This window comes from Clupea harengus, chromosome 6 (assembly GCF_900700415.2).
Source record: "Clupea harengus chromosome 6, Ch_v2.0.2, whole genome shotgun sequence".
In the NCBI taxonomy this organism is placed as follows: Eukaryota; Metazoa; Chordata; class Actinopteri; order Clupeiformes; family Clupeidae; genus Clupea; species Clupea harengus.
In genome coordinates, this window is record NC_045157.1 from 6,752,687 (window position 1) to 6,763,878 (window position 11,192).

General features: G+C 39.2%; 2 protein-coding genes across 2 annotated transcripts; both read right to left on the bottom strand.

Moving 5' to 3' along the window:
• Positions 1-869: 869 nt before the first annotated feature.
• On the bottom strand, positions 870-2,518 carry LOC105910419. The gene is made up of 4 exons (XM_031569803.2): positions 2,438-2,518; positions 1,954-2,301; positions 1,505-1,834; positions 870-1,117 (listed from the first exon to the last, which is right to left on the bottom strand). Exons 1-4 carry the CDS (start codon positions 2,508-2,510, stop codon positions 963-965), a joined length of 906 nt encoding a protein of 301 aa, XP_031425663.2. The 5' UTR covers positions 2,511-2,518; the 3' UTR covers positions 870-962.
• A 4,474-nt stretch (positions 2,519-6,992) lies between these two features.
• Positions 6,993-8,054, bottom strand: LOC105906893. The gene is made up of 3 exons (XM_031569805.1): positions 7,972-8,054; positions 7,499-7,846; positions 6,993-7,360 (listed from the first exon to the last, which is right to left on the bottom strand). The coding sequence occupies exons 1-3, from the start codon at positions 8,018-8,020 to the stop codon at positions 6,993-6,995; spliced, it is 765 nt and encodes a 254-aa protein (XP_031425665.1). The 5' UTR covers positions 8,021-8,054.
• Positions 8,055-11,192: the final 3,138 nt, after the last annotated feature.

Genomic DNA, 11,192 nt, shown 5'->3' on the forward strand with positions numbered 1-11,192 from the left:
AAAACTGCAGAAAACGTTCCCATACACACTTTTTATTTATTTATTTAACACTCCGGCTTTGCCAATGTAACCCTCAAGTTGTTTCCTCAAGAGGCACACAACATATGTACAAAAAAGGTAAAAATGCTTTTTACTGAGTTGTAAGGAGATTAACACAACCACATCAATATTTGTCGATAATTTATTATTTTATTGATATGGATCACATTATATAATGTGAATAACTGATTGGTTTGGATTGATAAAGAAAATGGAACTTAATTCCAAAACACAGGAATGTAATACATGAAAATAAAATGAAATCAATGAATGTTACAATAGGGGGGAAATGAAAATGAAACAAACTGACTACAGTTGCTTCTGTCAGATACAGTATGACACAGTAACCAGGACTGAGTGGTCAGAGTTGGACCGCAGAATAAACAGCGTCTGGTGGCAGCTTCCTCTTAGTTCTCCTCCCTCTGGTCTCCTTCTTAGAGAAGCTCAAGGCTGCATAAGTTAAACCCTCTGCAGCCTCAGCCTATGGGAGCAAAGAGGGATGATGTATATTAGAAAAAAGAAATTAAATAAAGTAATGAGAAAATCTGACATTGTACTCATTTCCTCATTCTTCATCCTTAGAGTTTGTTGTTGTAAAACAATATGCACACTATAGTATATTATAACAATAATGGTGAAAAAGAAGTCATTATCAGTCAGTATGTATTTAATCACTGTAATATCATGTAAATCTCATACATTTGTATTAATCTCATAAGAATTATTCCTGGAGTATTGTCTACTATTTGAAAACTAAACCAAGACAAAAACATAACGACATATGATCAGGACTAAAAAACCTAAATATCTTACCTGACCACTTCTTTGTCTGGTTTCACAGCTGCCATCTCTACCATGCTGCAAGTGTCTTACTATCAACCAAAACAACACACACAGACTCAACAAAGTCAGCTCAGCAACATTTAAAAGTTACAATATGAATCAAAATGATACTTACTTTTGCAGTTGTCACATGTAATTCTCCTCTTGTAGTTCAGGAAAAACAGAAAAAACATCAGCGCAACACAGCAACCCAAAGCCACGGCCAAACCAACCAGCAGAGTATCCACAGGCTCCCCTGCAAATGAAGCAGAGTGACTATGACAAATGCAATTTACGTAAGATATTTTATTATAATAGTATAAATAGTGGTATAAGCAATATTAGAGCAACAAACCAGTTTCTTAACTGTGATAATTTGTTCAGATATATTATACTGATATGTTACAAGATACTGTACTACTTTTTATTCTGGCTCACATATTTGTTGTACAATGATTGATTGAACTCAAACTTTAAGCATGATACCAAATTGGCACAAAAATCTTGTTGAGGCCAGAATGAGGCCTAAGAAAGACTTTGCTGTAAAATTCAAACCATCACCATTATTTGGATACATGTTTACAGCTACATACTGTATCTCCTAACCTCACAATAATGTGGCAAAGTTATGGCAATAACCTACCAATGATGAGTGCTGTTCCATTCCCAAACAGTATTTGTCTGCTTGTGGCTATGCCACAGTAGTAAGTTCCAGCATCAGAGATGTTGATGTCCTTCTTAGAGAGACTGTAGACACAGCGACCCTCACACTGACCACTCCTGCTGTTGTTGGTGTAAATGACTCCTGGATGGGAATCTTCTGAAGCTGGTCTGAACCAGAACACTCTGAGGTCTTCTGTTCTGGTCTCAGTTTGAACTTCACACTCCAGTGTCTTTGAATCACCTGGGTGAACTGGGTCTGATACTTGGGCTTGGATCACTGCTGCAATGCTGGACCTCAGCTGATCTTTTTCTGGAAATCATGTCATACACACAACCATCGATCATCATATGCTTTTTCAATATCATGACAATACTCCAATGGTAGAGATCGCAAAAGTAAAATGCAGGTAATGCGTGTACTGAGGGTACCTTTCACAAGCAAATATGTTCCATTTCCAAAACGTATTTCATAGCCAATCTTGACTCCACAGAAATAAAAAGCCTCATCAGATGACTGAATGTTTGAGATAAAAAGGTGGAAAGTTACAGAACCCCTGTTCATGATGAAACGGCTATTATTAAATTCATTGTAGAGTACAGAAGGCTGAAGTGGCTGAGCTGATCCTAGAAGAAGTGGCATCTGGCCAACACTTTGCTTGTACCAAACTACAGGATCAGTTCGTGTTTTTTCTGATAGAAAGCATTCCAAAGTTACAGTGCCGCCGGTCTTAGCCGTCATCACTAGAGTAGGAGAGATGCCCTCAGTGTTTACAGGAGCTGGAAATAATAATACATTAAGACACTGAGAAAATCTTGAATCGTTAAAATTGTTTCTTTAATTGTTTAGTAAGAATAGAAATGCTATAGGAATAAATTCCATTGTAAAAACATCATTCAATCAGACTCTACTTACAGGATGTATGCCAAACTGCCACCAAAATGCTGAAAATTAAAACTATGGTTTGAGACACTTTAGAAATCATCATGAATGCTTCACTGTAGAGCAGACAGTGTGTGGAAAGTGTCTAAATATAGGTAGAGAATGACAGCAGGTTTCAACTTCCTGTGACACTGTCATGTGAAGCCTGGTTAAGAGAATGGATTTGAAGTAGCTTTTTTTCATAATTGCCCATCTTACAGATTTCTATTCTTCAGGATGGTCAAACTTTCAAAATGTACATTAGAATCGTTTTCTTCTGAAAAAAGATGAATTACTGTAAACACTGTTGGAACATGTCTGTGTTCAGTGAAGTTCTCTAAATCATGCTATAAAAAATTATTTGATGTGCAAATTAGATTATGGATGCAGTAGTGTAGTTGTGGTTACTACACATGAGGCAGTTGTTCATGCCAGTAGTGTAATGCATCAGAATGTCCTGAAGGGGTGCTGATGATTCAGCAACTACAAGAACTAAGACATCATATCAGGTTCATTGCTGTCATTCTGACTGTCCCGGATAGGCCTTATCCCATTAACAAAGCCCCCATTAAATTCATAAACCCTTTGTTTTTGCCTTCTTGTGAGATCAGTGTACACAGCTGATATGAGGCAATTGTAGGACCTTCAACTGTCCCCAATCTGCAGCTGCAGTATTGCAAGCTTGACAATAATACGCAATGTTTCTCAAACACTTTGTGTAATTATGGAATATTTCAATAGTCAGGGGAAAAAAATGTGCAACACTTTATTTGAAGGGGTGTGCATGAGACTGACATGACACAATCATATATATGACATGTCGACTGTCATGAACATGAAGTAGCTTTTATGAATGTTTATGAATGTTGTCATTAAGCGTAACTCGTAATCCAAATGGTACCACTGAAGTTGCAATTTCAAGACACAATTAGAACAGCCAATGTCAAAACCACAGTTCAATGTAATATTAACACATGTCAAAACCAACCACATGACAGTTCAATGTAATATTAACACATAAATCTAAAGCTAGTTTGGTAGTTAGGTTTGGTTAGTGCCAAGTTGTCATAACAAAGACCTCCCAAACAACGTCAATTTAACATTAGAAATTACATTATTTACCGAATGACACTTAATGACAACAGTCATGAACATTCATAAAGACTCCTTCATGTTTATGACAGGTGCCATGTCATGTTGATGACGGTGTCATGTCAGGCTTTTTACACACCCCTTCAAATACAATTGTATCAAATAATGTTTATTGGAATTGTTGAGTGCACATGTCATGAGTATACAGCTTGTTTGCTGGTATCTGATACATTCTAATCTGCTCCATACTTTTTGAGACAATTTCCACGTCGATCCACAAAATGGATTTTTCCACCTTTGGTGGAATTTACCAGGGTTCTAAATTCTATCCTTTCAATGACCAACCGCCATCAGTAGTCAAACATTATAATGCTTTCATTGATGCAAACTAAAACAATACATTACAATGCAATACAAGTAATCAAAATTTAACTTAAACTGCACTTCTTTTTTTCTATTTCTTTTGTAAAGTAGTATTTATTGTTACACTTGGTCTCTATCGCTCGTAGCTTGACTGTTCTCTCCCTTGTACGTTGCTTTGGACAAAAGTGTCTGCTCAATTACTAGATGTAAATGTAAAATGGAGGTCTACAGTATCCATCACTAGTGTGACAGTGGCGAGGTAGTTTACTAGGATAGGTTTAATTGTCGACTACGCCACCTAGGTAGTCACCCTAGGACAGATATAGACTCCGTGTTACTTTAGCTCTAACAAGGCAAACACAAGTTCGTAACACTCTTAGGCCAGAGACATGGGTTCCATAAATACAGTTTATTAACAGGTATACAAACAGTAGTAAAAGGAGTACAGGGCAATTATAGTACAGGCTGTTGCCTCTCACACAACAACCAAACAGAGTTATTTCCAGCGTACACACATACACTAAACACACACAGTAGACACATACAATGTTAGCCAGTGGGCTATGACCCGAATATGAGCAGGTGAGATGGCCAAAGCCTTACGGAGATGGGCCAGTGGTCAGGACTCAAAGGTGGAGCAGGGCAGTGGCTTACCGCAGCGAGCAGGACTTTCCAAGAGGGGGACAGGAGAGGCCCAGAAGATACACCACACGTGCATAAAACCAGTAAGCACTGCACTCCAAAATAGGGCAACCGTTATGCACACAGCAAGGAAAAGTGAGGGGGTGGGCTCCACCACCTGGGGGTCAGCCTGTCGCTCAAGTGAAACCCACTGCACCTGTCCAGGGAGAGAGATAGAGGCACTGGGGTTAGCAAAACACTTAAGGCAGGGAGTAAAGAGGCAGGGAGAGGATTTAATAGTGTGGCTATCCTACTGAGGCTACTTAGCTTTGGCGGAGGGACTTAGGACGGGGTGGACCTCCGACGGTCAGCGGGGAGTAGCGGGCTTTGTCACAGTACCCTGGGTTACCTTAGCTACATGCACACACCCACACACAGAGGCACACGCACGCACTTCAGCAAAGACACGGTTAGGCTAGTTAACAATCACTCAGAATTACCACCACCATAGTTAACATAGCAGCAGCACAAAACAACAAAAGGGAAAAGCAGCAGCCCACTGCACAGCCCCATGCATCAAATCAAAAGAAACCAACAAAACGATATCAGGCAGAGCAAGCGGAGATGGAAGGTAGCATACCCAGCCTAGCCCCATGCATGCAGGAAATCACAGAGAGATACACACCAAGCATGAGCATGCCGGTCAATTATAAACATGCATTTGACAGTAAAACAGAACAGCAGCCCTTCCCGGGTGGAGGCAGTGGATGACCCTCAGCTCAATGTGCCGAGCTGCAATGACTGCACACTCAGGGACAGCGAGTCATGGACGGAGCTATGATAGAGAGGAGGATAGCATTGTTATTCATAACTAATGCGCATTTAAAAATACAGAGCGGTGCTGGTAACTAAACCTGCATATTAAAATACAGAGCGGTGCTGGTAACTAAACCTGCATATTAAAATACAGAGCGGTAGTAGTAACTGAACCAGCCTACCTCCAGCTGATTCCCACCGAGCACCCGGCGTCAGAGCAACCGCTACACCGGCTTTGTCGCGACAATGAACCACTCGTGCTAAACAGAAAAGTGAACGAGCCTTTTTAGAAACAATAAGAAGCTGCCGCAATGGACGAAGTGGCTTAACGCCAAAGTTGCTTACCTTCGGTAAAAGCATTAATCCAAGTAGTGCAATTTGCAATCCCACGCCACCATACAAACTGATGGGCACCCGGAAGCAAAACAAGGTTAGGAGGACGTGTCTCCCCGTGACCTGAGCTGGGCTATATATCGAAATACAAGCCCGCCCAGTAATCAGTGTTTCTTATTACACCTGGGGGGATGGACTGTGGAGGCGTAGCCCACTCTGCCACACTAGCATCTGTTCCTGCATTATTATCCTGGCAGAACCTTTGTGAAATCAAAACTAAACACTTAAAATAGGGACAGGATAAGTTTTACTACATTGATGAGTATTATGCAAAACAACAAAAACATATTAACTCCATAAAGCAATTTAGTCAGTTATAAAAAGAATGCTTTATTGACATGCTATCAATGCTAAATACTGTAGATTACATATGACTTCATACAGAACAAACAACTTAACACAAATTGCAGAAAGTTTCAGAGAATTGGATTTAAAGTACAGATATTGAATGGTAACAGTTTTTTTTCAGATGGCTACAGACTTACTATTCTTTACATTATTCACACTTCAATATAATCATTTCATTATTTTTTAGCAAGCCTTTTCTAATAATACATTTAAGCACTTGCATTATCAGTATATTTCAAGTTACTCTTTTAAATGAATACATCATACAATAAAGCTGTTTAACTAGAATTTCAGTAGAATATGTTTGGTTTAATATTTTCAAATAGAAATGGTGAATAATCAACAAGTGTGTGTTTGCGAGCCTCGTACATCAGACTACACACTCTACTGAAGGGGTTCTCTTCTCTGCGGGCCCTCTGGTGTTGCTCTCTGAGAGAAATGCAGTGCTGCATAATTCAAACTCTCATCACATTTCTGTGGGAGAAAAACATACATCTATTCAGATTCAGATCTGATAAAAACCTCTGTGTTTGGCCGGACAGGTTTTGAAGGAAGCTAAATTACAAATTGTCTGGTACACATTTGACATCTACCATTCACAGCACCTACAAATTCTGTATAAAATTCAAACGATCAGTACAAATACCTTGGCAGTTCAGACATGTTCTCTTTTTGTAATACAAATACATGAGGTAAATGTCCAAGACGACACAGAGGAATAATGTCCCTCCCAACACAGGAGTCATGTAGTCCACCGAGCTCTCTGTGAAATAAATCAAAAATTCATGCAGAAGCTTGTTGTAAGTAACAATTGGAGTGAGTTAAATAAAATAGTGCCATGAAAAATAGACTCAAATTTGTTAATAATTCTAAAACATAAAAATATACTTTTACAACACAGTTTTAACCGTGGGCATCAGACATTGAGAAACAGTTGAAATATCTTACTAGTTTGACGTGTTGGGCCATTCCCCAACAATATCTGTCCACATGTCTTCACAGCACAGTAGAAGGTTGCAGCATTGCTGTCATTGCTTGTAGGTAGCTCATGCATAGACTTCAGCATGGAGCTAGTCTCACAAGTACTGCTTCTGTTTCTGTAAGCATAAATAAGTCCTGGATGGGAATCTCTTGAAGCAGGTCCAAACCAGTACAAACTGAGCTCTTCTGTTCTGGTCTCCCTTACTCCTGGACACTGAAGAGGTTCTGAGTCCACAGAATGAACTGGGTCTTGTGTCGGAGATTGGATCACTGTCACTGCATTGGAGATCTGCTGTGTCTCGTCTGTTCCAGTAAAACAATTCAAGTCATTTTTGTTTGTGGATTAAAGTATTTGGAACTAATGGTTCCTCTATTGAATGGTTCCTGATTGATAGCAATATTTAATGTTATCAACAAATGTAACTATAACTGCAAAATTACCTTTGATTCTTACAAAAGTTCTTTCTGCAAAATCCAGAAAGGCCCTGTTTCTGGTGGCACAGTAATATGAGGCTTCATCTGACCGAGTGCTGTTTCTGATTTTCAGATCAAATCCTCCTTCTGTTGTCTGACATGAGATGTGTGAGTCTTTAAACTCACCAACATAGTTGGGATCTGTATTTTTCCGTGCCATGCATATACACCTTGGCATCTGTCCTAATCTCTGCTGATACCAAAATACATACTCGTTACTGTCTTTCAGTGTCATACATTCCACCGTCACAGTCTCACCCAGCCAAGAAATGATCACTTGGTCAGGCTGAGAGACCACAGACCCAGTAACTACATCTGAAAATTAAAAAAATGTTGACATAACATACACATTAAAAACACACTGCTTCATAATTTGTCATATTTTATAGGTTATACATCTGAAATAGCCAGCTTTATATGAAGATGGTAATCAAACTTACCTTGGGTGATACACACAAGAATGAAAAAGGACCCAAGCAACCCTTTCATCGTGTCTCCCCTCTAGTACTCATCTCTGGTGGCTGTAGCCCTTTTATGTCATACTTTTTTTCAAACATCTTTTCACTCAGAGTACTTCCTCTTCTTCTTTTTTCAGTTTGAGGAAGTGTATTCTCAGAGTGTAGTTCGCCGACATTGGATACACTGACACATTCAACAGTAGGGACCATTTACAGTATGTACCCTAATCTCTTAGGGTGAACAGGCAAAATATATATATTTTTATATAAGTTCATGTTCTTTTGAATAGCAATCCTGTTCCTACTCTCACTGCTCTGCAGGATTTCCATTTTTCCCTGATCAGCATATCTGACTGAACTCACCAGGGGCAGGGGTTGGTAGAACATATGCAGGACAAGGATGGCAGCACAGTCCACTGCTTCAGAGGGAAACGTTTAATAATCGATTCAATTTACAACAACATTTAGCTACAATATTTTCTAAAAATGCAAACATCTACTGGAGGGGTTGCTTTCAGGAGAAATGAATATGATATTGACGGTCAAACTTCAAATTGTCTGTAGCACACAAATGCTGTGAGAGGGAAGCAGCGTGGGATGATTTTGTGACACACTGTTGGTTCATCACTGAGACCATAGAATACACACTGGCTGTCTAACTTGTAATGAGTCATCGCTTTCAATAGGGGGCTCCTTGTGTGTGATTACTTTATTAGAATGCAGCTGTCCATTTGTGTTGTGGGACACTACATGTTCATGGTTTGTTAAATATACTGTTCTCCTAAGAGTGGCAGTTTTTGTGAAATAGTGACTATATCTGATATATTTCTAAGCTTGTTAGGAATTGTTATTAGGAATAGCAGCACGGTCGTTATTTTGTTGCAGACATGATCAATGGCAACGATATTTCATGTAGATTGAGAACTGAATGGATGAGAGATTAAGTCGTTTTTTTTGGGACAGAGTATATTATTTATGCTGACCAAATTTATCTTTATGTGCATTAAGACTTGAAACATATTCTGGTATATCTGGCAGCAATACCAGCTTGTGCGTGGAATTTAGTAATTTAATAATAATATACCATTCATATGATATACATTTTATACGTCCTTGGCACATATGAGTTCCTTTTTCTATGTTTTCAGTCGGCATCAACCTATAAAATGAATCATAGTGTAGTGCAGGGGTCTTCAACCGGGGGTCCGCGACCCCCAGGGGGTCCGCCAAATTATTTCATCCGAAGCATTTTTCCCTCTTCCAAAAATTAAAAACGTCCAATAGGCTACATAAACATAAACAGATCGTAACAATTTCTTTCTATTCGTTTATAAAATAATACATAGGCTACCCATGAATCTTCACGCGATCATTTGATTACCATGGCAACATATGCACTTTTAGCTAAATTTAGCTATCTGGTGCCAAAACACGTTACCTGCCATAACCATACAATTTCAAAGTTTTGTAATTTCTCGGAACAAAAGCTCCACGTCATACAGCACTGATGGCGGTTCAGATGATCTACCTTCAGAGGATGCCAACATGCCTTAATACCCAAAAACGCAAACTGTAGAAAACACGTAAATATTCAAATAATTATCTGAAGTTTGGCTTCACCTACAAAGAGACCGATGGTGACAAACTACCAGTGTGCGTGGTTTGCTCTCCCGTGCTATCAAACGAAAGTATGAAGCCATCAAAGCTGCAACGACACTTAGACTTAGAGACAACCCATGCTCACTTGAAAGAAACAAACATTTAATATTTCCCGTTTAAAATCTTTTGAGGGTCAGCAGACAATCAGCCACAGTTGCCGAGCTAGCTTTAAAACCCTCTTATCAAGTTGCATTACGTGTCGCTCAGACCAAAACGCCATACATAATTGCGGAAAGTTTAATATAGCTAGTAATATGTGAAAAACGATGTTTGGGAAGGAGGAGTACGTGAAAAAACTGAAAAGCATCCCGCGAAACTCCCGAAAGCAGATTATTTTGCACTACAATTAGATGAATCCACAGACGTGTCAAACGACCCTCTGCTTTTAGCGTTTGTGTGGTTGTCGACCAAAATGAGATGCAGGAGGAATTTATATTCTGTAAGCAGCTGCATGGACGTACAAAAAAGTTCAGAGACTTTCAAAGTGATCGACAATTTTTTCCGTGAACGTGATATACCCTGGCCAAAATGTGTCGCGATGTGCACAGACAAGAGCCATGTGTGACGTGCCAAAGACATGAGTGATGAATTGTCAAACGTCAGGCCTCTCACTAGGTATGAGATATTTCATCCATACTTAAGCTTCTCAAGCTATTCAATTCTTTGTCCCCCCCTCATTGAATACAGAGTAATGGCTAACTGTAAGGGAGAAAAAAGTCATAAAATTATAAACAGAATCAATTGAAACGAGTTGTGTGTTACAAATGATGTATCATTATGTTCAAACATGTGTAGGGGAGTGTGTTTGTGTGTGTGTGGCTGACACTTAGTTCCAGATAAAATATATAAATATCAGGCCTAAATTAGGGGCGGCGGGGGTGGGGGTCCCTGCTCAGTGTCTCTCTCAGCCAAGGGGTCCTTGGGCTGAAAAAGGTTGAAGACCCCTGGTGTAGTGTTGATGCATACACTTACATCCATACACAAAAACATAAGGATTCTTGTAAATGACACTGTGAATCTTCCTCACCCAAACCCAGAGGCTGATTAGTGGACCACAGACAGGGGCCTGGGTATCTGTCCTGCTTAACTCTCCTCATTTGAAGACCAGTATTGAGCAGAACTGAAAAACTGCAGAAAACTTGACTATAGACAATTATTTTAGACTTAACAGTCCGGCTTTACCAAGGTAATCCTCAAGTTGTCTCTTCAAGAGGCACACAACACATGTACAACACATTGTTTGCGGAGATGAAAAGAGATTAAAACAACCACGTTAATATTTGTAGGACATTTATTAGTTTTTGATAGGAATCACAAAGTATGACGTGTGATACTGTAATACATATTTGGTTTGGATTGGTAAAGAAAAAGAAACTGAATTCAGAGACATTATTTGAAAGAATGAAAAAGTTGCTTTGAAAATAGACCAGTTTCCAAATAAATCCAACCTATCATTTCCAGCATTGAAATGAGATCATTCAAAGTATCCAACATTTTTAGAAATGTAATGCACGAAAATACAAAATGATTATAAAACAAACGGA

Bases quoted from the DNA above. Each gene is read 5' to 3' on its own strand.
- LOC105910419 (XM_031569803.2), bottom strand. From the start codon at position 2,510: ATGATGATTTCTAAAGTGTCTCAAACCATAGTTTTAATTTTCAGCATT. The intron at 2,302-2,437 runs GTAAGTAGAGTC...TATTATTTCCAG, and splicing joins GGCAGTTTGGCATACATCCT to CTCCTGTAAACACTGAGGGC. The intron at 1,118-1,504 runs GTAGGTTATTGC...CTTCATTTGCAG, and splicing joins TGGAACAGCACTCATCATTG to GGGAGCCTGTGGATACTCTG.
- LOC105906893 (XM_031569805.1), bottom strand. From the start codon at position 8,020: ATGAAAGGGTTGCTTGGGTCCTTTTTCATTCTTGTGTGTATCACCCAA. The intron at 7,847-7,971 runs GTAAGTTTGATT...TTTAATTTTCAG, and splicing joins TCTTGTGTGTATCACCCAAG to ATGTAGTTACTGGGTCTGTG. The intron at 7,361-7,498 runs GTAATTTTGCAG...TTACTGGAACAG, and splicing joins AACTTTTGTAAGAATCAAAG to ACGAGACACAGCAGATCTCC.